At 44.7% G+C, this 23,770-nt stretch overlaps 1 protein-coding gene across 2 annotated transcripts in view; it reads left to right on the forward strand.

Annotated features, from left to right (window-relative positions):
* Nucleotides 1–23,770, forward strand: part of LOC133129738 (arf-GAP with SH3 domain, ANK repeat and PH domain-containing protein 2-like) — a 64,257-nt gene that overhangs the window by 34,679 nt on the left and 5,808 nt on the right. Inside the window, exons 5-24 of one of the 2 annotated variants that reach the window (XM_061244014.1) lie at nt 5,242–5,291; nt 6,550–6,609; nt 7,625–7,754; nt 8,105–8,190; nt 8,275–8,350; nt 8,644–8,730; nt 10,149–10,252; nt 10,381–10,450; nt 12,299–12,386; nt 13,881–13,929; nt 14,340–14,506; nt 15,192–15,325; nt 17,113–17,207; nt 17,665–17,854; nt 18,347–18,432; nt 18,656–18,771; nt 20,510–20,577; nt 20,975–21,082; nt 21,938–22,193; nt 23,379–23,531. In XM_061244014.1, the coding sequence (XP_061099998.1) occupies nt 5,242–5,291; nt 6,550–6,609; nt 7,625–7,754; nt 8,105–8,190; nt 8,275–8,350; nt 8,644–8,730; nt 10,149–10,252; nt 10,381–10,450; nt 12,299–12,386; nt 13,881–13,929; nt 14,340–14,506; nt 15,192–15,325; nt 17,113–17,207; nt 17,665–17,854; nt 18,347–18,432; nt 18,656–18,771; nt 20,510–20,577; nt 20,975–21,082; nt 21,938–22,193; nt 23,379–23,531 (2,173 nt within the window). The remainder of the gene's footprint in view (nt 1–5,241; nt 5,292–6,549; nt 6,610–7,624; nt 7,755–8,104; nt 8,191–8,274; nt 8,351–8,643; nt 8,731–10,148; nt 10,253–10,380; nt 10,451–12,298; nt 12,387–13,880; nt 13,930–14,339; nt 14,507–15,191; nt 15,326–17,112; nt 17,208–17,664; nt 17,855–18,346; nt 18,433–18,655; nt 18,772–20,509; nt 20,578–20,974; nt 21,083–21,937; nt 22,194–23,378; nt 23,532–23,770) is intronic. The other variant, XM_061244021.1, reaches the window with a different exon arrangement.

Below are 23,770 nucleotides of genomic sequence, written 5' to 3' on the forward strand. Positions count from 1 at the left end.
TGCCCATGATTTATACAGTACTTTTGTATCCGTTCTGACCGCAGAATCACAGGCTGCTTTGTTAGTGATTTAACCGTGAATATTAAGCAATAGACAAATACAAAAACCTGTTAGACTTAATTTCTCAGTAATCTGCTGAGTCATCCACTGAGTTGCCAGTGAATGTGGACATGGTCTGCTTGTATCTGAATGGTTCTGGTTAGTAGTTAGGGATAAGGGCGGAATAAACATAAGCAGAAATGGGGGGTGTTTGGATTGGTGTCTGCACGCTCACCCCCTGCCCCCCCCCCCCCCCCCCTCAGACAGTAGTCACTACTGAACTGGGGCCGCTGCCCTGTCTCGAGGGGGGGGCGGATCCTCTGAACAGACATGGAGCTGGGCCAGAGGATTTACACACAGACATGGCGATGATGTCATGGTGGAAGCATGGATTCGCTGATCCCATTGTCATTTCCACAAGCCGCTGCCTTGAAGAATTGTTTCAAGTCAGCGGACTAACTGGCTCTGCTCTCAATTGCTGGCTAACCTATGACACCTGTTTAAAAGGAAAATGTTCAAGGAAACTGAATGAACTGAAGGTGCAATAGGTAAGATTTTTATGTTAAAATATTGATACAAGACCATTGTAAATCCCTTCCTATCATTGAAAAAGTCTCACTGACATGTTGACTCACCCTCTACCTGTTCAAAATATGCAGTTGATGGGCTGGCACTCTGTACCAAAACATTGTTTAGCTGGTTGAAAATTGGTTCTAATTGCCACAGCCAATGGCGTTTCAACTTCATGCTTTCAACTTCAGTGCGTTCACAGAGAAGGGGTGGGATAAACAGTGTTGTGGTTTGAGGTGTATGTTGCTGCAATTCTGCTCTTGACTGTTAGAAGTCCGAAATTACCTATTTTACCTTTAATGAGTATCGCCTTTGCACAAGAACCTGAGCATGAACATAAAACATAACTAACATAAAGCAAGTCTGATAGTTCAGCATTCAATGTTATATTGTTCCACTCAAGCCCAGCTTGATAGATGGAACTAAATGCATACATATATCACACCTTTGAAGGTGTGATATATTATTATATTATGTACACGGACCAATCATTTATTGGTGAAAAAGGGGTACAGGCATGGAAAGAGTGATTGCAGGCATCAATAAAGTAACAAGTTTCAATACATATTTCAGCGTCTCAAGTGCATATTATCATAACTGCTGAGCAACAGTGCCAGCCGCCTGGTGGAATATAAGCGGCTGTAATCTATGCTAAGTAATCGATGTGCATTTTTCAAATATGTATGAGGAGTGCTATAATTTACAGCACACAAAACTGGCTAATTGCTATATTATCCTCTGCACATCCTGATTAGTTACTACATTACTAAATGTGCACATACCACCTAATTGCTACATCATCATCTACAGTACACATCCTGGCTAATTGTGACTTTATCTTCACATCCTGGTTAGTTATTTTCAGTTTGGATGAAAATGATCAAATATGGTATATGAGAAATGTCTCTGTTATGTACTGTACATAACACACTTCTGCACATGACATCAATTTAGCTTGATTCCATTAATGGGATATGAAATCATCCAAATAGTACTTTGAGAGTTGCCTAAGAATTTAATTTACAACCTTGTGTAAAGCTTAGAGCGCAAACGTTTTCATTACTATCCTCCAGGCCCAGTATCAACAGTGACCTCTAACAAGGTGATGTCAGTTTTTTAGAACGGCAAATATGAGATTTGATTGGTCAGAAGGAATGTTGCTTTATATACACGGCTAACTGTGGAGCAATGTGTGTTGCCCTGGAAACAAGCTGTAGCTGGTTTTCCTAAAATATTCCAGAAGTGTATAATTCATTTCTCATTAATCCCACTTCCTGTCCTGCATAGTAGGTAGGCACAGAGAGCAATGGGAGCAGGAGCAGAGGCAGTAGTCAGCTGTTTGCTCTGGGGGATACTTTCTGTGTCAGGAAACTAACTGACCTGGTTTGTGTCCATTAGTCCATTATTTAGCACATTATGTCTTTGCTTACCCAGTGCTTATGGGTTTTCCATCATATGTGTCTATACAGCAGGATATTCACTGAAGCCACTTAAGCCACACATAATGGTTCAACAGCTGCGTCCCACCTAGGGTTCAGTCAGCCTTCTGGGTACATACTCCATGCAATTCTACTGCCCTGCTTTAAAATACAGCTATGCCAGCTTGAAAATTGAGCTGGTCAAGCTGGTCGTAAACTGGTCTAGCTTGGTATGAGCCGGTCAATCAGCATGGCCAAGCTGTTTAACTAGCTAGTGCTAGTACCTTGTCTGTCAACCAGCAACTAGCTGTTTCAAAACATATATTGGGCTGGTCAAACTATGTCAAGCTGGGAGCTGGTCTTAACTGGTCAACCAGCAAGACCACGTCGAGCTGGGAGCTGGTCAGAACTGGTCTACCAGCTACCAGCTACCAGCTGTTTCAAAACCTAGCTTTAGAAGTTTTTTCAGGAGGGTGCTTCACTGTGTTGCCATGTTTTCTTTGGAAGGGATTTTTTTCCTGGGTTTGATCTCCTAGAATTGATCACCCGTCACTTAGAATTGGAAGAGGTGAGAAGGTGAGGCTTCCTGAACCAATGAATGGAGCAAACCACATTCTGCCAGTCACTGACATATCAACTACGGAGAAGACCTTTCTCGCCATAGCTAAATGTGGTTACTTGAAATCCGAGTCCCTCATAATGCATACCCATAATGGCGCTTGCAAGGTCTTGCTCTACCGTCGCCGGTAATGACTGAGTAAAGTAAAGCTAGCATAACACCTGCACCCGCTCTCCAAGTGAAATTCAAGTCCATCCCATTAGTGAGAATGAGATTGACGGGGAGTGAGAGGATGTGGGGGTGGGGGGGGGGGTGGAATGAATGTGTAGAGGTGAGATGTGAGTTAGTGAAAGGGGGATGGGAAAAGAGGGAGGGAGAGAGAGGGAGAGTGTACAGTGTTGATGTCTCTGGGCAGTAAATGAGTGGACTGTGAGTGAACCCCACTTGGACAAGCTCCAGCAGTTCTCTCTCAGCTGACCTGGCACTTCCTCCTGCAGTAACAAGACCAGTTACTGCTGTGTACTGCCACACTGCCACACCTTTTCCACTATTCTCCATTGGTCTCTCTCTGCCTTTCAGATGAATTACAATTTCAAATAACTGATTTTTATTATCATGAGATATTTCGATAAAATTGCTAAAGCTTAGCAAAAAGTAAGCTCACAATAAAATCGGTATGTTTTCATATAAATAAAGTAAATAAAAATGCAATTCAGCATGTGGCTAAATCGTAACATTCAGCGGTCGGCCACATTTTTCCATCAGCAACTGTCTGCTTTTTATTTCAATTCATTATTAATACCTCCAGGGCATTTACGGGACATTAAATAAATACACTGAGGACCACTCGTTCTCCGTGACTTGTGTGTGGTTTGTAAGTGGTGTAATTTTAACATGACTGACAAGGCTGCACTAAAACGATGACTCATGATGTGTGTTATTATATTTGGTCAACAGGGACCACAGAGAGCAGTGTCTATATTACACAGACAGTTTGGCTTGTTAATGCTTCCCTGTTGTTGTTCTTAATGGCATTGTAATTGTTGGCATGGTGGTGGAAACAAATGATGCGTAAAGTTACAACAAATTGACCAGCTGTTGTGTGCCTTTGCCTCTATTGGAAAATCTATTTATATAATTATTGGGGAGTTTATTCAGATTTAGGTACTCATTAGAGAGTTTATTGAGATGTTAGGCTTGGGTGTAGTGCCGACTTTATCTCAAGAACTTTCTCCTCCGATGCTTAAGGTATATTGAATTTACTGGCCAAGGCATACGCATATTTGAACAATCAAGCTTTTGAATCATTCACCTTCCGATCTATGATCTTGGCTGTACAAATGCAAATTGCATCATCGTTATAGTGAATAGCATGACGATAGAATGTCTCTTACTGTACGACACGTCGGGACCACTCATAAATGTGGTTCCTACATAAGAATAAAAAATTTCAATAAGAGAATTGCGCCAAGTTCTCTTTAATCAGTATCTTTAAGAGATTTAAGAACAAATCTGCATGGGGCCCACTGTGTGAAATGACTTCCGAAGGTTACCTTTGACGTATTTGCAGTTTGTAGAGCTTGGTATTTAATGAAGCCGTTCGGATTGAGTACCATTGAGGGTACAACAGCAGAGCCTCCCTTCTAGTTGAAAGCCCAGTTCCTTAACAAGGAGGCTGTTATTCAGTCCGTAGAAGATGTTCCCTGTCACTACTGTAATGGATGGAGCTTTGGATTAGATGCAGGGAACCCCATACTGTCTTAACACAGCGCATGTCCCTCCTGACATTTGAACCTGATATATTCAGGTTTTCGCAGTCCAGCCAGCGAGGGGTTATTTTTGAATGCAGGCCGTTTGTTAACTATTCACTGGACCGCTGGTTTCCAGACACTGACTTGGTTGTTTCTGTGTTTAACTTGTGATGGGGCTGGCTTGGGCTGCTTTCCAAGACTATGTTGAACTTGTCAAACTGCCCGCGCTTGAGTCCTTCTTTTTGTTTCAGCATCACTAAAAATGAAACGGTACATGGCCACAAAATAAACATGGCCGCCATTCAGAATATCTAGGCTCTTCTTCGGTCTACTGGACTGCTTCCTGCAGAGTGTCTGGTTTTACGTTTTCAGCCTGGTCTCAGACCTGCCATTCCATGTAGTGAAAGTACTTTGTACAGTCTGAAATGTACTTTTAACCCCCTTCACCTATGCCACCTAAACTTGTATCTCAGTCAGTCCCACCTCTTTTGCTGAGCCAGGAGAAATTGAAGGTTCAAGTGTTTTCTTACACCTTTTAAATTTGATATCTGATATCAGTTTAGTTCTCTTTTTCTGTACTTCCTAAAAGCATTTATTTCTTTTGTATATTTCTAGTTTCCAGAACTAGACACAAATCGCTAAATGTGGTCTGAGAAATACATAACATAACATTAATATAAACTCTTATGGTTTATGTTTATGTCCCAGAATCGTTTTAGTCTTTGTTAGTTTTGATACAATAGATAGATTCTGATAGACTTGGGTGAACTATTAAACCCAGGTCTGAATTGTACTCAAGTAATTATTTGGCAGTACTCTAGCTATTATTTGCCTTTTAATGGGTCTTTAATCTCATTAACCTGCTGCATACTGATCGCATGTCTCTCTTTTCTCATCCTCACAGGATCTGAAAAAGCCTTTCGATAAGGCCTGGAAAGATTACGAGACGAAAGTGTAAGACCCCCTTTATTGTCTTTTTCATTTGTGTGTGTCGAAATGTAAAAGAAAATCACTTCTGTTTTTAATGTTTGAAATGTTATGTTTATCTCCATAGCAACCAGAGTATACCTCAGTGCTAGGTTAAACTCAGTCTTTCATATTTATGTTTCGCTTAATTCTCCATGCCCATTTCAAATCACATTAAGGGCCCCTTTCAGCTGAGCTTTAGAGGTGGGTGAGTGAAACCATAAATGGGCGGAATTATTATGCAGGACCCACTCCGCTGAACCAATCACCGTGTTGTTCTGCGGACAGCACTGCCTGATTGTCCTGAAATAAAGGAACTTATTTATTTGGAATTGATTTATATTTTCAAAACCATGATAGTAAGCACATATGGGTTCAAATTGTATTTACATTTGATTCAAGTACTTCTCTGCATTTGACTAAGCTTGCCTTTTTTTTGTAGTGGAAAGTTTTTTGAACCCAGAGCAGATATTAAGTCTTTCCGGATAGAATGTTCATTGTGAGATGTGAGTGGGTCACCATTGAGCTGTAAGAGCTGGCAAACTGCTGATAAGCACTTGAGGATCTACAAAAGTATGAAAAAATGACATTTACTGAGCATTAGACACTTCAGTTTTCTCAGTCTGTGCCTTTGTCTGCCTTTACTTATTACCCTGTGACGAGAGAGTGAGGCTTCAAGAACCATAGAGTGGGGTTTAAAGATCAGACCGTGTGCTGTTGGTCACTGGACTCTCGGTAAGTCCCAATACTCAAAAAAATACATTTACAGAGTATTGGGACGCACCTACTGTCCTCTGTTGCGAACAATTGGTTCAAATCACTGTGTCAATGAAAACATATGATGCTAACATTTATTTCTGGGGTCATGACAACTCTGTCATCTCAAATGCTGCACCTGTTTTTTTTTTTTCAAATGCAGGGAAACATTGCCGTTGACGACCTGCTTCAGTTATCATTCTGTGTGATTACAGTCATTGTGGTTTTATCGCATGCAGTGATGTGTGAAATTTTATAGCCCTTTTATATATTTTACAAGCTGCAAAGGACATTCTTTACTGAAAGGGTAATTCTTTTTCTTTTAAAAAAGCTGATGCGGTTTGTTCGGGTCAGTCGAGACCCAGGTCTCCGTGGTTCCTGATTGGGCCCGCTGTCCGTCAGGCCCCGCCCTGTTTCTTAGGTTTGCTGATGGAGAGCTGAAGGTCTCTCGTCCATCGCCTTTTTGTGACGAGTCATTTCGTATTTACAGACAAAGAGAGATGAAGTACTTTACCTCAAACACTTCTCTGGCCCCTGCCGCGCTAAACTGGTTTGCGAGCGCCCGGTTGTCTCCGTCTCTGTTTGAGCTCCATTTGATCTTGGTCTGTCGGCTGGCATGGGCTTCAGAGTCGAACGACGGCGCGCAGATGTCGGCTAATAAACGCGGCGCCCCCGCCTCGTCGGGAACGGCCTCTGTAAATAATGGAATGACTTGCTGGCTGGCGGAGGATTATTCGTTTGACGTGTGTCTGCCGGACCCTTTTTAAATCGAAGCGTTGCTCCGTTCCGCGTGACGAGATGTCGCGACGCAGCATTTGGCTGTAGCTTGGCTGGAGCTTGGTTGTTTTTTTTGGGGGGGGGGGGGGGATTGTGTGTCTGGATTAAAATCAGAAAGGCTCCTGCAGAAGCCCAGAGGACTGGGGCTGCAGGAACCTGAAGCTTGGTTTTAATGAACCGCCTCTGACCGGCTTTTCTCGACCGTGGCAGAACCGCATGAGGGTGTGCAGCTCTGTGGCCCTTCTTATGTGGGGGTGAGGGGGGAGTGGGGAGGGCGGGAGGGCTTTGCTGCACCCCCGTAGGGTACATGCCACTGTAGCATACGGAAAAGAATGCCCTGCTGCATGGTTTGGTGCCCGTTTTGTGTGTGTGTGTGTGTGTGCGCGTGCGTCTTTGCATTTGCGTGTGTGTGTGCCTGATTGTGAGTGCATGTGTGTGTGAGTGCGTGTGGGTATGTGTGCAAGTCTGTCTGTGTGTGTGAGTGCAAGTGTGTATGTATGTGTGTGCGTGATTGTTAGTGCAGGTGTGCATGTGTATGTGTGTCTTTTTGTGTGTGCATGTGATTGTGAGTGCATTTGCGTATGTGTGCACGTCTTTGTATGTGCATGATTGTGTGTGCGTGTGTGTATGTGTGTCTGTCCTTGTGTGTGCGTGAGTGTGTGTGTGTGTGTGCCTGATTGTGCAGGCGTGTGTGTATGTGTGCACGTCTTTGTGTGTGCGTGAGTGCATGTGTGTGTGTGTGGCCGGTCTGGAGCGCCCTTTGACCTCTGGCACTGTCGACCCCGCAGCACTAAGATCGAGAAGGAGAAGAAGGAGCACGCGCGGCAGCACGGGATGATCCGCACGGAGATCAGCGGCGCCGAAATCGCAGAGGAGATGGAGAAGGAGAGACGCTTCTTCCAGCTCCAGATGTGCGAGGTCAGAGTTCAGAGGTCGCCTGTCGGTCCTGTTCACCAACTGGCCGGGGATACCAGATTTCATCAATACCGTGTTCACCGTATTGCAGAGTTGCCTAATCTATAATGATTCAAAAGTGCACAGACTTTTGGAATTGCCAGATCGGGAAGATTGTTCTAATCTGCGATACTTCATGCTTGAATTGTGAAAGGATATTTGTCTGGTATTTGTATGCTTAAAATAGTGTTTGAAATAAAGATAATATGCTAAACCAGTTATATATGTCATTCAAGTATTAGAAGTAACAGTAAGAGAAACTCTTGCTTGTGCAACATGGTAGATTCTCATTGTGGGGTGTTTATGTTTGGCAGTACCTCCTCAAAGTGAACGAAATCAAAGTGAAGAAGGGTGTGGACCTGTTGCAGAACCTCATCAAGTACTTCCATGCCCAGTGCAAGTAGGTCCTCGGGTTTTGCTTTAATGTGTACGATGTGTTCCGGAAACTTCCGGCGCAGAACCATGACTTCTCTACTGTGCTCAGCTTCTTCCAGGACGGGCTGAAGGCCGTCGACAACCTCAAACCCTCGATAGAGAAACTGGCCACGGACTTGCACACGGTGAGAAAAAGCAGAGTGGTTTCAGAGGGTTCTTTCAGGATTGCTCGATCCCATCACACGTGGACATTTACCTGCACAGTAGAAACCAGACCTGGGTCAAATACGGAATTGTTTTGCGTTCAAGTACTTTCCTGTGCTCGATTGATCTTGCCTGGCACAATTGAGCCAACCAAGAGTACCAGAAGGGGGGGTTGGCAGTTTTTGAGAGTATTTCATAGGTTCCAATACTCTAAACAAGCTCAGTAAAACATATAAAAGTATTTGAATCCAAAACAATTGGATTGGATCCCCAGATAAAACAGGCCCAGGATGAGGAGAGGAAACAGCTGACCCAGTTACGCGATGTTCTGAAATCAGCGCTGCAGGTTGAGCAGAAAGAGGTAAGAGCTGTTCCTGTCAACCAGTCTGTCAATCCATCAGTTAACCAGTCAGAAAACAATCCCATAATCCCTGCAGCTCATCAATCAGTTGACCAACAATCACTTTCAATCATGGTACCATTTTTTTTAATACACCTGAAATTGGTAGCCCTGGAAACAGTAGCTTCATTCCCTCCCCTACTCAGTCAGTCTTTCTCTCACTTATTCACTTTCTCTCACTTATTCACTCTCTCTCTCACTCTCTCACTTATTCACTTTCTCTCACTCTCTCACTTATTCCCTTTCTCTCACTCACTCTCTCACACTCACTTATTCACTTTCTCTCACTCTCTCTCAATCTCACACACTCACTTACTCACTTTCTCTCACTCTCACACTCACTTGCCCACTTATTTACTTTCTCACTTTCTCTCACTCAATCACTCTCTCACGTTGTGTAGCATCTGCTGTGATTAGATTTGGAATGGATATGATGCAGGACAGCATCAGTGCATCAGTGCTGGTGTATGATTCTTCAACCAGCAGTTCAGCCCTTTGTCTCAGGTTTAATAATGTTGTTTCAGAGAGGAGGACTCCATTATTTAGGGCTCTAAGAACTCTACAGGCTAGTCTTTGTGCTCTATGCCCTTAACGTAAACGACACACTTAAGCAAGTTTAACTTTTCCATTAGTCCCTTGTGAGTATACTAGTCTCATAAAATTTTATGAATCCGCTTCTTGGCTATAAAGAGCATAACACGTTTTCAATTTGATACTGAATTAATGGCGTATGATTAGTGTAAACCACCTTGCCGTTAGAGAGAATAGGAGGGACGGGTCCTGATTTACTGCGGTATTGTGTAAGAGTGTCTGTTTTATGTGCCGTCGTTGAAGGTTCTCTGTCTGAATGCTGATCTCTCTTTCCTTCACTGCCTCCTTTGTGAACCAAGTCTAGGAGAGTAAGTGTCGTTTGCCTGTGTGTTTGTGTGTGTGTGTGTCCCTCCCCGGCTGTGTCCCTGTGCGCTTATGATCAACCGCCATCAATTTGCAGATGATAACAACAGTCATTTTAGTGTCATACTCTGAGGCAAAACACCGTTCCTGACGTATAATTTTTTGGGAGTAACAGCCTCCATGACTTTCATTGTTTTCCTCAGGTGATGACATCATTCATGACTTTGACTTTTATATTGTGAGGATAACACCATTGTAATTTATCATGCTCGTGCCTAGTTTTATATTGTCTTGTAAAAAGCAGATGGAAACCTGCAATTTGTTCTCGCTGAAAGCCCCCCCCCCGCATGTTCTCACTCCTGTCTCATGCATGCAATCACCTCTGTAGGCTATGTATTGAAATGCTTTCACTCAGAGGGAGAGGGAGATGGAGGCAAAATTGTGAGGCTGTACTTATCTACCTGTGTCTGTTACTATTGTTGAAGGATTCCCAGGTGCGACAGAGCGCCACCTATAGTCTACATCAACCCCAGGGCAACAAAGAGCATGGCACTGAACGCAGCGGTAACCTGTACAAGAAGAGTGACGGGTGAGAGTACACACACACACACACACACACACACCCCTGTCATTCTCTCTCCCTCTCTATCATATGCCCATGTATGTGTGTGTGTGAATGCTATTCTGAATACAGTGTTAAACGGTGTGTGTCCACAGGCTGAGGAAGGTGTGGCAGAAGAGGAAGTGTTCTGTGAAGAACGGATACCTGACCATCTCTCACGGAACGGTGAGACACGGTTATCCTGTAGGCATCTGTTAGAGGCCACACACACCTTCAGTACACACTTACACTGATCTTACACACTTACCCGCTTGCTCACCCCGTGAATTTGTTAACTCCTCCCAAATCTACAGACAGTAAACACTCTAGGTTCAGTACGCATTCACTCACACTCACACATTAGCACACTCTCACTCACGACATGAATGTGTGCGAACCCCTCGCGAATAAACACCTCCTCATTTGCGGCTCTTGTTATGCCCCAGTTAAACTGGAGGCAGGCAAGCAGCCTGTTGGAGCCCAGAACCAAGCTGTCAGAGGTTTGTTCCAGACGAAAGCCCTCAATTGAATTCATTTCCATGTTCCTCATTAGGAAAATGTGCTGCATTTGCTTCAGCATTCATTTAGCCAAGTAACTCCTGCCCTGTATTATTCTCATATAAAACTAGAACCATTACATAAAAAATCCATGTCCCCCTGTTTTTATTTTATTTCTCAGCCTCATAATGGCTTCCTTGACTGGCATTGGCACAACTCTGGTCCTCATGTTGACACATGCTAATAACAGGCTCCAAAGGCAATGAAAAGTCAAAAGAATCAAGACTAGATACTGAACGCTTTCTTAAACCTGCACTAAGAAAGCAATGGAATACACCCGACTAATAAGAAACAGATGAGAAGCCAACTGTCCAATTACTTTTGGTTCCCGAAAATGGAGGTACTACGTATGAAAGGAGAAGTAATTCCTACACAGATCATCCAATATGGAAGTGAATCCCTTCAGATTGAAAGTGGCAGTGCTTTTTAACACTGTTCATTGCTTCATTTCAAATCCAATGTGTGTGAGTACAGAGCCATAAAAACAGGAATTGTACCACTGTCAAAATACTTATAGACTGCACTGTACAAGAGTCTTTACACCACAGCTTACAGTATATCTCGGATTACTGACAGGAGCCTTCTCTCCACCATTTCTTTTCCTCCCTTACCTCATCAGGACAGCTTGTGTCCACATAACTCGGCTACTCTCCAAAAGTCAGGCCAGGTCACCGCACTGATCTTCCCTGAGATCCATTTCATTCTATTAGCGTACATATACTCCCCTTCTTTCCCCATTGTCTGAAGGAGAGAGAAAGCGAGAAAGAGGGGGAGGGAGGTAAAGCAATCCCATCTCCATTTAGGCCTTCTGAAACGCTAGCCCGTCTTTCCCACCTTACTTAAGAATCGGACTGCAGGCTAATCCTCAGATGAAATCGTAATGGCCCGAGGATTTATAGATTAGATTAGAGAACCTGCGTAAGAAAAATAAAGTGTTATACGAGTACTCCCTTTGCGATGCCTTGAGCTTTCAGTGCTGAAAGAAGAAACACAGTCTGCAGCCTAAGTGCTGTTAGCATTTAGCTTGTCCACGGCTAAAGGTTGATTATTGGGAAAATACTTTCTCAATCTCGTACTTGTGATTAGAAGGATTTGACTGTTGTCAAATCATTCTATTGCGTTGTGCTGTATGAAAACAGTTTTAGATATGAATGTAATCAATTGCCAGATTAATCAAATATGCCCTAGTCTTTATCTTTGTTGTACTCTTAGCACTTGAAATTGTACTTCCCTCTAGGGTCTTTCAGCGCACTTGTCCCTGGTTATGGGTATGCACTTTGCACTTTGTTGTATGCCGCTCTGGATAAGTGCCAAATGCCGATAGTGGAATGTTTAATTGAAATGGAAAGGTAGCGGTGTGCTGTGTGTGGATGGTTTTCTTATCTTTGTTCTTTTTGGTGTAACTGGTATTGTAAATGAGGGGCTCTTCCTGAATGCGTTTCAGAGGTTTCAAATCGCTGTGCTTCTCTCACCCAGGCCAACAGACCCCCAGCGAAGCTCAACCTGCTCACCTGTCAGGTGAAGCACAACCCGGAGGAGAAGAAGAGCTTCGACCTGATTTCACGTATGTATCTTCTCTGCTGTTCTTCTCCTCTCTTCAGAGTTCCTCCTGGATCCTGGGAGAAGCTCCTCTTGCCGGAACACAGACCTTAAATGCGTAATTGTTCAAATACTTTTCTTTGCCTTACAGAGTTTTTCTGGTGTATTAGAAAAATACTATTAAATACTCAGTGGTGCAAAACCTCTGGTCCTCTCGGTTGGCTCAATTGCTGTAGGCAAGATCAGTCTAGCGCAGAAAAGTATTTGAATCCAAAACATTTATGTATTTCACCCAGGTCTGCTGGCGCACATTTTACAGAATCACAGTTTGGTCTAATTTCACATAGCTAGACAGGTATTTCTCTTCCTCTTTCTCTTTTTCCTTTACTTCACTGTTGGCCCTCCAACAGCAGTGTTCTGCAGTGTTAATGTTTGCCTCTGTTTTGTACACCTGCAGCAAGTCATTCTCTCTGCCAATTTCTCTCTCTTTCCCTGCATCTCCCTCTCCCTCCCTGTCTCTCCTTTGAAAATGGTGCAGTTACACAGAACACTTGCAGTAAGACAAAAGAGGTTATGAAATGATTCAGAGGAAATTTCCAGAGCTCATATAGCACAATTACTGTATGTCATTCATTCTCAGTTAACTGATAGCACTCCAGCTATTGAGAGAGGTAGAAAAGCCAGTCGGGGCTCATAAAATGTTCATAGCCAAAGCCAAGCAAGGCATTCAATCCGGTCCCTTTCATTCAGTATTGAGGTTGTAGCTGAGCTGTTGCAGGGAAGATATTTGTACCAGTGGCATAGTGCTGAATTGGGTGAGAGCTGGCCAAGGTGGTGCATTGGGTAACCTGGCCAACATGGAAGGGAGGGGTTTGTAATGCTATGATGAAGCATCTGGACTTGTAATCAGAAGGCTGCAGCTTTAATTGGCTGTTAAGCAGTGCAGTAAGTAGTAGGATATTAATAATGTATGGAGCTGAAAAATGGAAATTGAAAATTAAAATGGACTCATCCATTTTACGTGTAACCTGTAAACTATTTCTGTAAACTGGTAAAACATAAACAAGTGTAAACACCATGAAATAAAAACTGTCCTTCGAGAAATAACACATCAACACATTCAATCTACCGTTCCCTTACTTTTGCACTGTATAACAATGCAAACAGGGGACATTAAAATTTTTATGTGGGTAGTATTTACAATGTTCCTCTGTTTGAGTTTGTTTTAAAGACATTCCATCGCTAAATCGATTAAATCTGTGTTCTTTTGCAATTTCACAAACATTTCTTTAACTTTTCACGTGTGGTTTGTTTATTGCAGTCGTGCCCAGTGGCCTTTCATAAAAGAGCCATTCAGAAGGCCCATGAGGTGCTCATGTGATTCCTCCTTTCTTTGAAAGAGTCGTTGCTTTCCTCCAGTCCCCTGGTGTCTGTGAAAGGCTCCTCTTTTTCTTGGTACTCAGATGGTCCGGCTTCTCACAGCTGTCATAAATGTGTTCTCTCCTTCTCTCGCAAACAGACGACAGAACGTATCACTTTCAAGCTGAGGACGAGCCAGAATGTCAGATGTAAGTCTGCATGACCTCCAGTGGAGACCGCCACCACTCCTACTCCTCAAACCCCTCCCTACTCCTTCTTCTCCTCAAACCCCTCCTCCAACCCCAATACCTGCTCCCTGATTCAACCCCTCCTCAAGCCCTAATACCTGCTCCCTCTGTTTCAACCCCTCCTCCAACCCCAATACTTATTCCCTCTGTTTCAACCCCTCCTCCAACCCCAATACCCGCTCCCTGTTTCAGGACACTGCCACATGTGAAATGTGTGAGTGTTTGAATCGGTGAGCGTGCGGGTGAGCATTACCGTGAATGAGCGAGTATGTACGAGTGTGTGAGCCGGTAAATTCATGTATGACCGTGAGTGTGAGTTTCCTGTCGTCACGCCGAGGTTCACTGACCCGTCTGTGACCCTTCCTCTGCAGATGGATTTCCGTGCTACAGAACAGCAAGGAGGAAGCGCTGAACAACGCGTTCAAGGGCGACCAGCACGTGGGCGAGAACAACATTGTGCAGGAGCTGACCAAGGCCATCCTGGCCGAGGTGAAGCGCATGAGCGGCAACGACGTGTGCTGTGACTGCGGGGCGCCCGGTGAGCAGCACGGCATGCTGGGAAGTGGGAGAGGCAGTGTGTGGGAGGCACAGGATGTACATGTGACTCCGCACTGGGGAGGGGGGGTGCTGTGGAAGAGTTTGGCTTTTCACTGCCACGACTTAGGAAGAATTTTGAAATCTGGCTATTGGTTTTCCGTAAAACTGGAAATTCCATAATTCCAAAATGTATATGCTGTTTGTGTATCTTTGTGTTTCTGTGTGTGTGCACCCGTGCGTGTGTGTTTGTATGCTTGTATCAAGATGCTTTTCATCACTCAAGTCTCAGCTCTTCTATACCTCAGTCTTTGCTCATTTTGTGCACCCCATCTTAAAATGATACTTGTGGGGGTGCATACTCTATGGTCGGGTATCAAATCTGCACTGTGCCACGAGCGACTATGGCCAGCAGCCCTACAGTGTTGATTTATAAGTGGCTCTAGTGATGCCTGAGGATGGGGTCGTTTGAGAGAAAAATGGGCAAAGCATATAGTACATTTTAATGAAATTGTACTGTTTTCTGCCTGACACCAACATTTTACCGTAAGATATTTTTAGAAATCCACCGGTCGAAATCTTGAAACTAATTGGGCAATGTAACTGATTGGACCAATGAAGTCAGCCACCTCTTCACTGTATATCAGATGCGGTCAATAACTCTTGACATAACCTCTTCCTCCCCCCAGGCCCCACTTGGCTCTCGACAAACCTGGGAATCCTGACCTGCATTGAATGTTCCGGAATCCACCGTGAGCTGGGCGTGCACTACTCCCGCATACAGTCCCTCACGCTGGACGTCCTCGGAACGTCCGAGCTCTTGGTGAGTTCTGGGATCTTCGCCGGAAAACTCGCCGGGGAGGCCCGGTTATTCAGAATCCCATCCTATCTGTGCATTGATGCATTACAGTGCTGAATTACATTATTGTGTTCATGCCCAAGGGACAGTTTCACTGATGTAGGGCTCTTTATGGTTTGTGTGATGGTATTATAAGCTTCAAGCACCATAGCGGTGCAGTACTTTTATATTCCCAGGACCCCATTTTTCAAACCATCTATGTGTTGTCTATTACTTAGCCCTATGCTCAAAGACCAGTCTACAACAGTCTACTTGAGATGACTGGCTCAGGCAGTAAGAGCAGTTGTCTGGCAGTCGGAGGGTTGCCAGTTCGATCCCCCGCCAGGGCTGTGTCGAAGTGTCCCTGAGCAAGACACCTAATCCCCAAATGCTCCTGACGAGCTGGTCGGGGCCTTGCATGGCAGCCAATCGCCGTCGGTGTGTGAGTGTGTGTATGAATGGGTGAATGGAGAAGCATCAAATTGTACAGCGCTTTGGATAAAGGCGCTATATAAAAAAAAATGCCAGCCATTAAATGCCAGCCAGCCAAACTTGACACGGTGCGTTTCGGAGATGCTATGCACTCTTTCTCTCTGATGGAAAATGTAAGACACTGATGGTAAGGTCACTGTAATAAATTTTAAGATTCAGTTTTCAGCGTGGAAGGAAACCAAATGCAACCATACAAAAACGCAATGATAGAAAGTCTGTCTCATTGTCCTTATTGAAACAGAATCTAATTGCTTTGTCCATTAGGCCTATTGAATTAGGATATTTGTTGAACATTTCAGATCAATATTGACTGTAAGTATGGTGGTATGAAGTTAGACTTGTTCTCATAGATCACTGTCTGGGTGTAATCAACATTATGATTTAACCGTCTACAGTACAGTTGCTTTAATAAATTGTTGTTGGGAAGTGTCTTCATTTTTTATGATGTAAGTATTTTGCTCCACAGAATAACAGTTTTTAACACTTTCTCACTGATATGTTTGTATTGCCATGCTAGCCCATAAGTCAATGTGGACATGAACATCTGTCAAATAAACAAACAAACAAACAAATTAATTAATTAGCTTTCTATAGCCGACTTAAATGATCAGATATGCTCAGTGACCACTTTATTAGGTAGACCTTTAAACCAGCTTGTTAATGCAAATATTTAATCAGCCAATCATGTGACAGCAACTAAATGCATTACAGCATGCTGAGGTTCTGCTGTTTTTCAGACCAAAGGTCAGAATAGGGAAGAAATGTGATCTAAGAGACTTTGACCGTGGAATGATTGTTGGTGACAGGGTGGTTTGTGTATCTCAGAAATTGCTGATCTCCTGGGATTTTCACGCACAACAGTCTCTAGAGTTTGCAGAGAATGGTGCGAAAATCCAACAACATCCAGTGAGCAGCAGTTCTGCAGGGCAAAAACAGGCTGCAGGCTAAATTAAGTAGAATAAGTAAAGAAAAGAGCAAGAATGAAGTGCAGCCAAGCAGTTAATGTTCAAATTGAGGTAATTAAAAAGGTTTGCTCTCTAATGGGGCTACTTAGGCAGTGCCAAGTCGGTTTTTGTGGTCAGGCACAATGAATATGCAGTGTTTTCATTGAACTGCACTTGAGGCTCTTTAGACAGCTTTGATTGGCTTCCTTGATAAATGTAATGAATGCCCCTCTGCTTTCTGTTCTGAGTTACAACCATACATGTGGTATTGGCTTAGCACTTACTCGCACCTCAGAAGTAATTCTTTTTTTTTTTTTGTGTGTGCGTATTATCCAGTTGGCTAAGAACGTGGGGAATGCAGGCTTCAACGAGATCATGGAGGCCTGTTTGCCAGCAGAAGACCCAGTTAAGCCCAACCCCACGAGTGACATGTAAGCCACGCTGTCCTTCTGCTGTCTGATCCCTGCTCTCCCACGAGAAACTTGAACTCACTTTTCTTACCACCCCTACTCTCTTAATTTCCCACTTTTCTACCACCCACTTTTCTGCACAGGGAATGACTTGACATATGTTCATAGTCTAACAACCAGCCCTATATGAATTGTACCTTATCTGGAGTGTTCGGTTGTTTGTTGTATGACGTTGATATGCACGGATTTGTACGTCACTTTGGATAAAAGCGTCTGCTAAATGTAATGTAATTGAGCCAATTTGACGGTTCATCTTGGTCACATGACCTCAGTGACCTTTGGAAGCATTGGGGGAAATGTAAACGGGTTGCATTTAACACAGGAGTATTTGTAGGCGATTGTTCCATGACCCTGATGATGTCGTACAATAAGGGTGTCGTAGTCTGATGTCATACGCGTTTCCTCCCTGGCATTTCAGGCAGGCACGGAAGGACTTCATCACAGCCAAGTACACGGAGCGGCGGTTCGCCCGGAAGAAGTGTCCGGACACCGCGTCAAAGCTGCATACGCTCTGCGACGCGGTCAAAGCCCGCGACATATTCTCTCTTGTCCAGGTGTACGCTGAGGGCATGGACCTGATGGAGCCCATCCCCCTGGCCAATGGACATGTGAGTCCACCCATCTCCCCTCCTCCAAAGGCTCTGTCTAACCACACCACCGTCTGAATCTGCCATGCAGAATTGTGCCATTGGTTAAATCAGCTTACAGAATTACACCACTGTTTCAAGTAAAATTTGACAGTCTGACAGTTTTTTGTTGTGCTCGACAAAACACTATTCGGATTTGGCATTGTAACACTAGTTCAAAAAAGTTTAAAAAAAATCATCATACTGACATCCCAAATTGCTCAACTGTTGCAGTCAAGTGTATACTTGCTCAACTGTCACACACAAATGTTACAGTACTCACTGGATTTTGAAATCGAAGATAATGACATGTTGCAGAGAGAATGAATATGAAATGTACAGTTAACATTTTGTGTTAAACAGGTATGGCATTTTACCTTAAAATGCACAATGCCTTGCACGTATTGTATCCTTTAAATGTTCAACTGAAGTATTTACGTGTTTGAACCCGTGTCATTACCCACTGTTTCACAGGAGCAGGGAGAGACAGCGCTTCACCTGGCTGTCCGGCTGGTGGACCGGACCTCTCTCCACATCGTGGACTTCCTGACCCAGAACAGGCAAGGAAAAACGCTCCCTCACGTACCCCGTCACCTCAGAAAAATGAGTCGGCACTATTTCAGACTATATTTAGACTGGGCAGACAGCGGTGAGCCGGTGGTATAATTCAGAGGGGGTAGGCTAAAATGATACACACTGTGGCAGGCCATACCTCTACCTGTGATGAGGAATGCGATAGCAGGCTAATGTGCGGGCTGTGTTGTTCCTTCTCATGTCCCGCAGTGTGAACCTGGACAGGCAGACGTCGAAAGGGAGCACAGCGCTGCACTACTGCTGCCTGACGGACAACAGCGAGTGCCTGAAGCTGCTGCTGAGAGGGAAGGCCACCATAGAGATCGGTAAGACACCCCACTTCCCGCTTCTTAACCTATTCTCCTATTATGTTAAGCGTTTATGACCGCTTTTAGATTAGGGGGCAAATTGACCCAAACAGTGTAGGGATTATTGACACTTTCTGTGTCGCCTTCTTATTGTCTCCCAAATTACTAGTCTTTTATCCTTAAATATGAAAAATCCCTGAGAAACATTTCATTTTAGAGCCTGAGGTAGAGGACATAAAAGTTTAGCACCTGTATGGGAAAGTAACACCAGAATCATCCACAAAAAAAGATTAATTTTGTTCAGCTACAGAGGGTCAAAATAAGCCCATACAACACATGCAGTTGGTGCAGGACTTCTGAAAACATCGCATTATGTTTATTGCATGTTTACTGTTTAATCCCACCAAAATAGAAAATTCATACAGTATCAAGATAAAAAATAGGTTAACTGGTTTTTAAGAGATGTCAAACACTGAATAGGGTCACATTGACCCCAAGCATAAGAGTTGGGTTAATGTATTTGTGTAAATAAAACTCAAATTCTGTGATTAGTTATTTACTTCAGCATAAACATTTATTGCGTATTTACTGAAGCGAGTCCAGTACACAGTACTGCCCCACTTTGGATTCAAACCTACAATTGGGGATTCAAACCTTTTAAAGCTACTCGTGGACTTGCCCCTGACTGTTTAAATTAACTTTTAGTAAAATACCTTCTTGTCAGATGCTCCAGATAATAACTTTCAATCCAGTGCCCTGAAATCTGACCTTGCCTCCATTACAATAAACTGTGAAACCCAGGTATCAGCAATCTAGTCGTAGTGAGTTGCTTCGTTAATTTAGTTAATGCAGTTTGCCACACAAGCGGGCTGTTCACAGGCCATATTTGATCTTTTCTCCAGCTGCAAACTGTCAGTTCCTTAAGGGGATTCCCCATAGTCCCGTTAATCAGTGACTCGAGCAGCCAACAGGATAAACAGAACTGGAGAAGCCCCTCCCCCCAACATGCCTCTCCTGTCCCAGAATTCCCTGCTCTGGCTCCCCCCCCCCCCCCCCCCCACCCCACCCCACCCCTTACCACTACTGCTTTCTCACAATCAGACTTTTGTTTTTACTCTGACTAATTTCCCAGTGATAAGAAACTGAAGAAACACAGAGACTCAGAATTGAGTGTGGGCCTCTTTGCCCTCTGAGGCCTGTGGGAAACCTGCTTTCATAATGACACTGGGACAGAAGGGGATGTGAGACATGCTTCTGTGCTACAGTAACGCACTCTCACTGCACTCTCTGGGCCCTGGGTGTCCCTCAGGAAATCAGCAGCCTACATCCAGCCCCGTTGCAGTGTGCTTCTTCTAACAGATTCAGTATTAGCTTGATTGAGTAGTGCCATAAAAGTTCAACGGCCAACGTCTAAACGCTTTGCGAAAGAAGGGAGAAAGGAAGGTTTCCAAGAGGGGAAGGATTGAGTGTCCCTCAACAGGGTAGTCTATGAGCAGTGTTGATGCTGCTACCAGCGTGAGTTGAAGCTATTATGAGGGTCACTGCCTGTGCGCAGCACCGCGATCAGTAATCAGTAGTGTTGAAGCCACTGTGAGGCTCATTGCACACGCTCATTACAGCCAGCAGTCGTCTGCCATTCGTTCCCCAGGCCCTTATGTGTTACACACCATTAAAGGCTTCATGGTCCGCCAGACGGACACAAGCATATTCCATCTGCTTCGTCGGTCTCATTTGCATATTTTAAATGTCTCCGCAGCGAACGAAGCGGGCGAGACGCCGCTGGACATCGCCCGGCGACTGAAGCACCTGCAGTGCGAGGAACTGGTGAGGACAGCCTGTTCTGGACGCTTCTATTGGAGGGGCTAGAGAGGGTGGGAGTCAGGCTGTTTGTAGTACAGGGGGGGTTTATTAATCCGAGGACTGGGGGGACCGGGGCAACCTGTTGCCTAGTGGCTAAGCTACATGACCGGGACCTGGAAGGTTGGTGGTTCAAGCCCCGGCATAGCCACGATAAGATCTGCAGAGCTGTTGAGCCCTTGGCTCTGCATTGCTCCAGGGGGGATTGTCCCTTAGTCTAATCAGCTGTAAGTCGCTTCGGATAAAAGCAGCAGCTAAATAACACATTATTTATATATTTAAGGCCAAAGGTCCAGTTTAGTCACTGTCATGAGGGTGTTGTTTCTAGCTTTGCCCACTCAATTTGGACAAATTCATTTGACAGCTCAACCAGGCTCTGGCGGGGAAGTTCAACGCCCACGTGCACGTGGAGTACGAGTGGCGGCTGCACCACGAGGACCTGGATGAGAGCGATGAGGACCTGGATGAGAAGGTTGGAACATTACTCACAACACTCCTTTGAGAACAGCGATTCCCGGACTCTGGGTCACGGCCATTTGGTGGCCCATGACAGGTGTTGAAGTGGGTTGCAGGAAATGGGTGGAAACTCTATTGTACTCTTCCCATTGACAATAACATGAGTCAAATGAAACACTGCATGTGTTACATTCACTGCAGACTGTAGTATGCTTTGGTTTCACACAAAAAAAAAGAAATGCCATATTGGAAGGTACTTGGGGCTACATTTCCATGATGTGTTGGTCACAGAATGTACAGTCTGTGAGGTCCAAAAGTCTGAGACCACTAGTGAAAATGCTAATTAATTTAATTAAAACTTTTTAATTACAAATTATGTTCTCAGCAAAACAGTTTGAGTGAAAAGTTGAATCTTTGAAAATTACATTAAGTTCAGAAGTTAGTATTTTGTATGTCCACCTTCTGCTAGTTCTTGCAAAGCTTTGAAATAAATTTCATTTGTTTTATTCTTTTCCAAAATCCTGAAACTTTCTCTTTATTTTGTCATTACATGAAAAACCCCCTCCAGATTTTCTATGTGTTCACAGACTTTTGGACCCCACTATCTCTCTCATTTAACAGGTCATGGGCTTAGAAAGTTTGGTAATGCTGCCTTGAGGTTCAGTAACATTTGTCAGGATATTGCTCTGACACTAATGAGAGTATTTCTCTGAAGCTCATTAGAGCTTGGATTAAGTGAAAAATGAAACATGACGACAGGAAAAGCTGGTTCTGTTCATATTTTATGAAGAAATGGTTATTTAAAAGTGTAGGTCACCAGTAATGTCAAAATGACCCCCCCCCCCCCCCCCCCCCTCTCTCTCTCCACCAGCCCAGTCCCCACCGGCGGGACGAACGACCGGTCAGCTGTTACACGCCGGGCAGCAGCCCCGCCCAGCCTAGCCCCGCCTCCCTCGCCCGAGACGCCGCCAGCCTGGTGAAGGACAAGCAGCGATCCTTCGTGCCCAACCTGGTCAACAACGAGACCTACGGCACCATCCTCATGGGCAATCCCCCGCCCCCCGGCCAACCAGGGCTCCCCGTCACCACCACGGCCCCCCCACTGCCCCCACGCAACATCGCCAAAGGTGAGCGCCGCTAACCGTTCATTACTGCGTCCTATCACTGGACCAGGCACCAGGGGGCAACATTTCCAAAGTCTTTACATTCCACTGGGGAGTGGGGACCCAGTGGAATCCATTGTGTGCGGTTGGGGTCAAAACCCACACGCACATTCTCCGGGAAGGATGGTGTCATATTCAACAAACACCACCAGTGTTGATGCAGAGTAAATTTGAGACGATCATTATCAGATCGGGGCCAAATATATTTGGATTCGAATACCTTTCTACGCTTTACTGAGTTTGTCTGGTGTGTTGCAACCTATGAAATATGGTCAAAAAGTACAAACCCCACCTTCTGGTCTTCTTCTGGTCTGCTCATTTGCACCAGGCAAGATCAGTCGAGCCCAGAAAAGTATTTGAATCTGATGACGTATTTTACCCAGTTCTAATCATTGCAGTTGTTTGATTGGTTTTGACGCTAACCACACACTAGGACTGGTATCATCTCTGGTGATTAATGACGTGTATTGGGAGTGTCTGTTTCATTGGTGAATCTGGAGAATTCCACGTAGGCGGGAAGTAAGGCAGGGTCTTGTACGGGCATGATAAAGCCGGATGCTAATGCCAGCTCTGGCAGTAGTGGTAGATGGGAATGGGAAGTTTGGGAACGTGCAATTATCGGTGCACGGTTTTTCGGGGCCTTGCAGAAAGTAATGCAATCACAGCGAGAATGTAGCAGTGCTCATCTGGTGCCAGTCCAAGATGACATCACCCACCTACACGCCTTACGAGGCACGGTCCAACTTTTCAATATGGGTCGACTAAGAAGTGGCGACTGATCTTGTAATCTCTCTGCGGTCGTAATTCATTTGAATCTCGTTGGTCAAACAGGAGAGTAGTTATTTGGAACAAAAATAACATTTTTAAAGGGCTCTTATCAGGATTGTTTATGTACTCTCTGGGACTCCTCATGCTGGCCTGGTCCCTGGTCTTTTTTCTGTGATTGAACCATAATGTGGTCCAAATCGGGTATCATTAACTCTGGCCCTCAAATCCAAATGCAGCCCCGTTTGTCTTTTCTCCTGGGTAATTAGTGCTACTCACTGTCTTCAAACTGACTCTCAAGTAAAGCCAGCGTGGAAATCCAGCAGTTCTCAGCCCGGGTGGACCATGCGTTGCCGAACCCTGGTTTTCTGTCTCCTTATACAGTCCAGATGTCGGGCGTGGGCGGGGGTGTGCAGACCAGCGGCTCCAGCCTGTGGAAGCCTGGCCCCTTGGACATGGCGGGCAGACAGAGGTCCTCCTCTGACCCCCCCAACATGCACCCGCCCGTACCGCCAATGCGCGTCACCTCCACGTCCAGTGAGTACCGCTACCTTCCCATCCACCCATAGGCACAGTATACAGGGGGGCTGTAACGCTTTCACAGAAGGCTGTAACATAAACTTAACATAAAGCCCCCCACCAATACTCATGATACTCCTGTGCCTCCACCTACATTTGAAACTGGAAGTATGCCCCTGCCTCTACCACAATGTACCACCCCATGGCCCCCTCCACTGCAGGCTTGGTAACAAAAATGGAATCCTTCCCCCCCCCCC

This window comes from Conger conger, chromosome 1 (genome assembly GCF_963514075.1).
Source record: "Conger conger chromosome 1, fConCon1.1, whole genome shotgun sequence".
Taxonomy (NCBI): domain Eukaryota; kingdom Metazoa; phylum Chordata; class Actinopteri; order Anguilliformes; family Congridae; genus Conger; species Conger conger.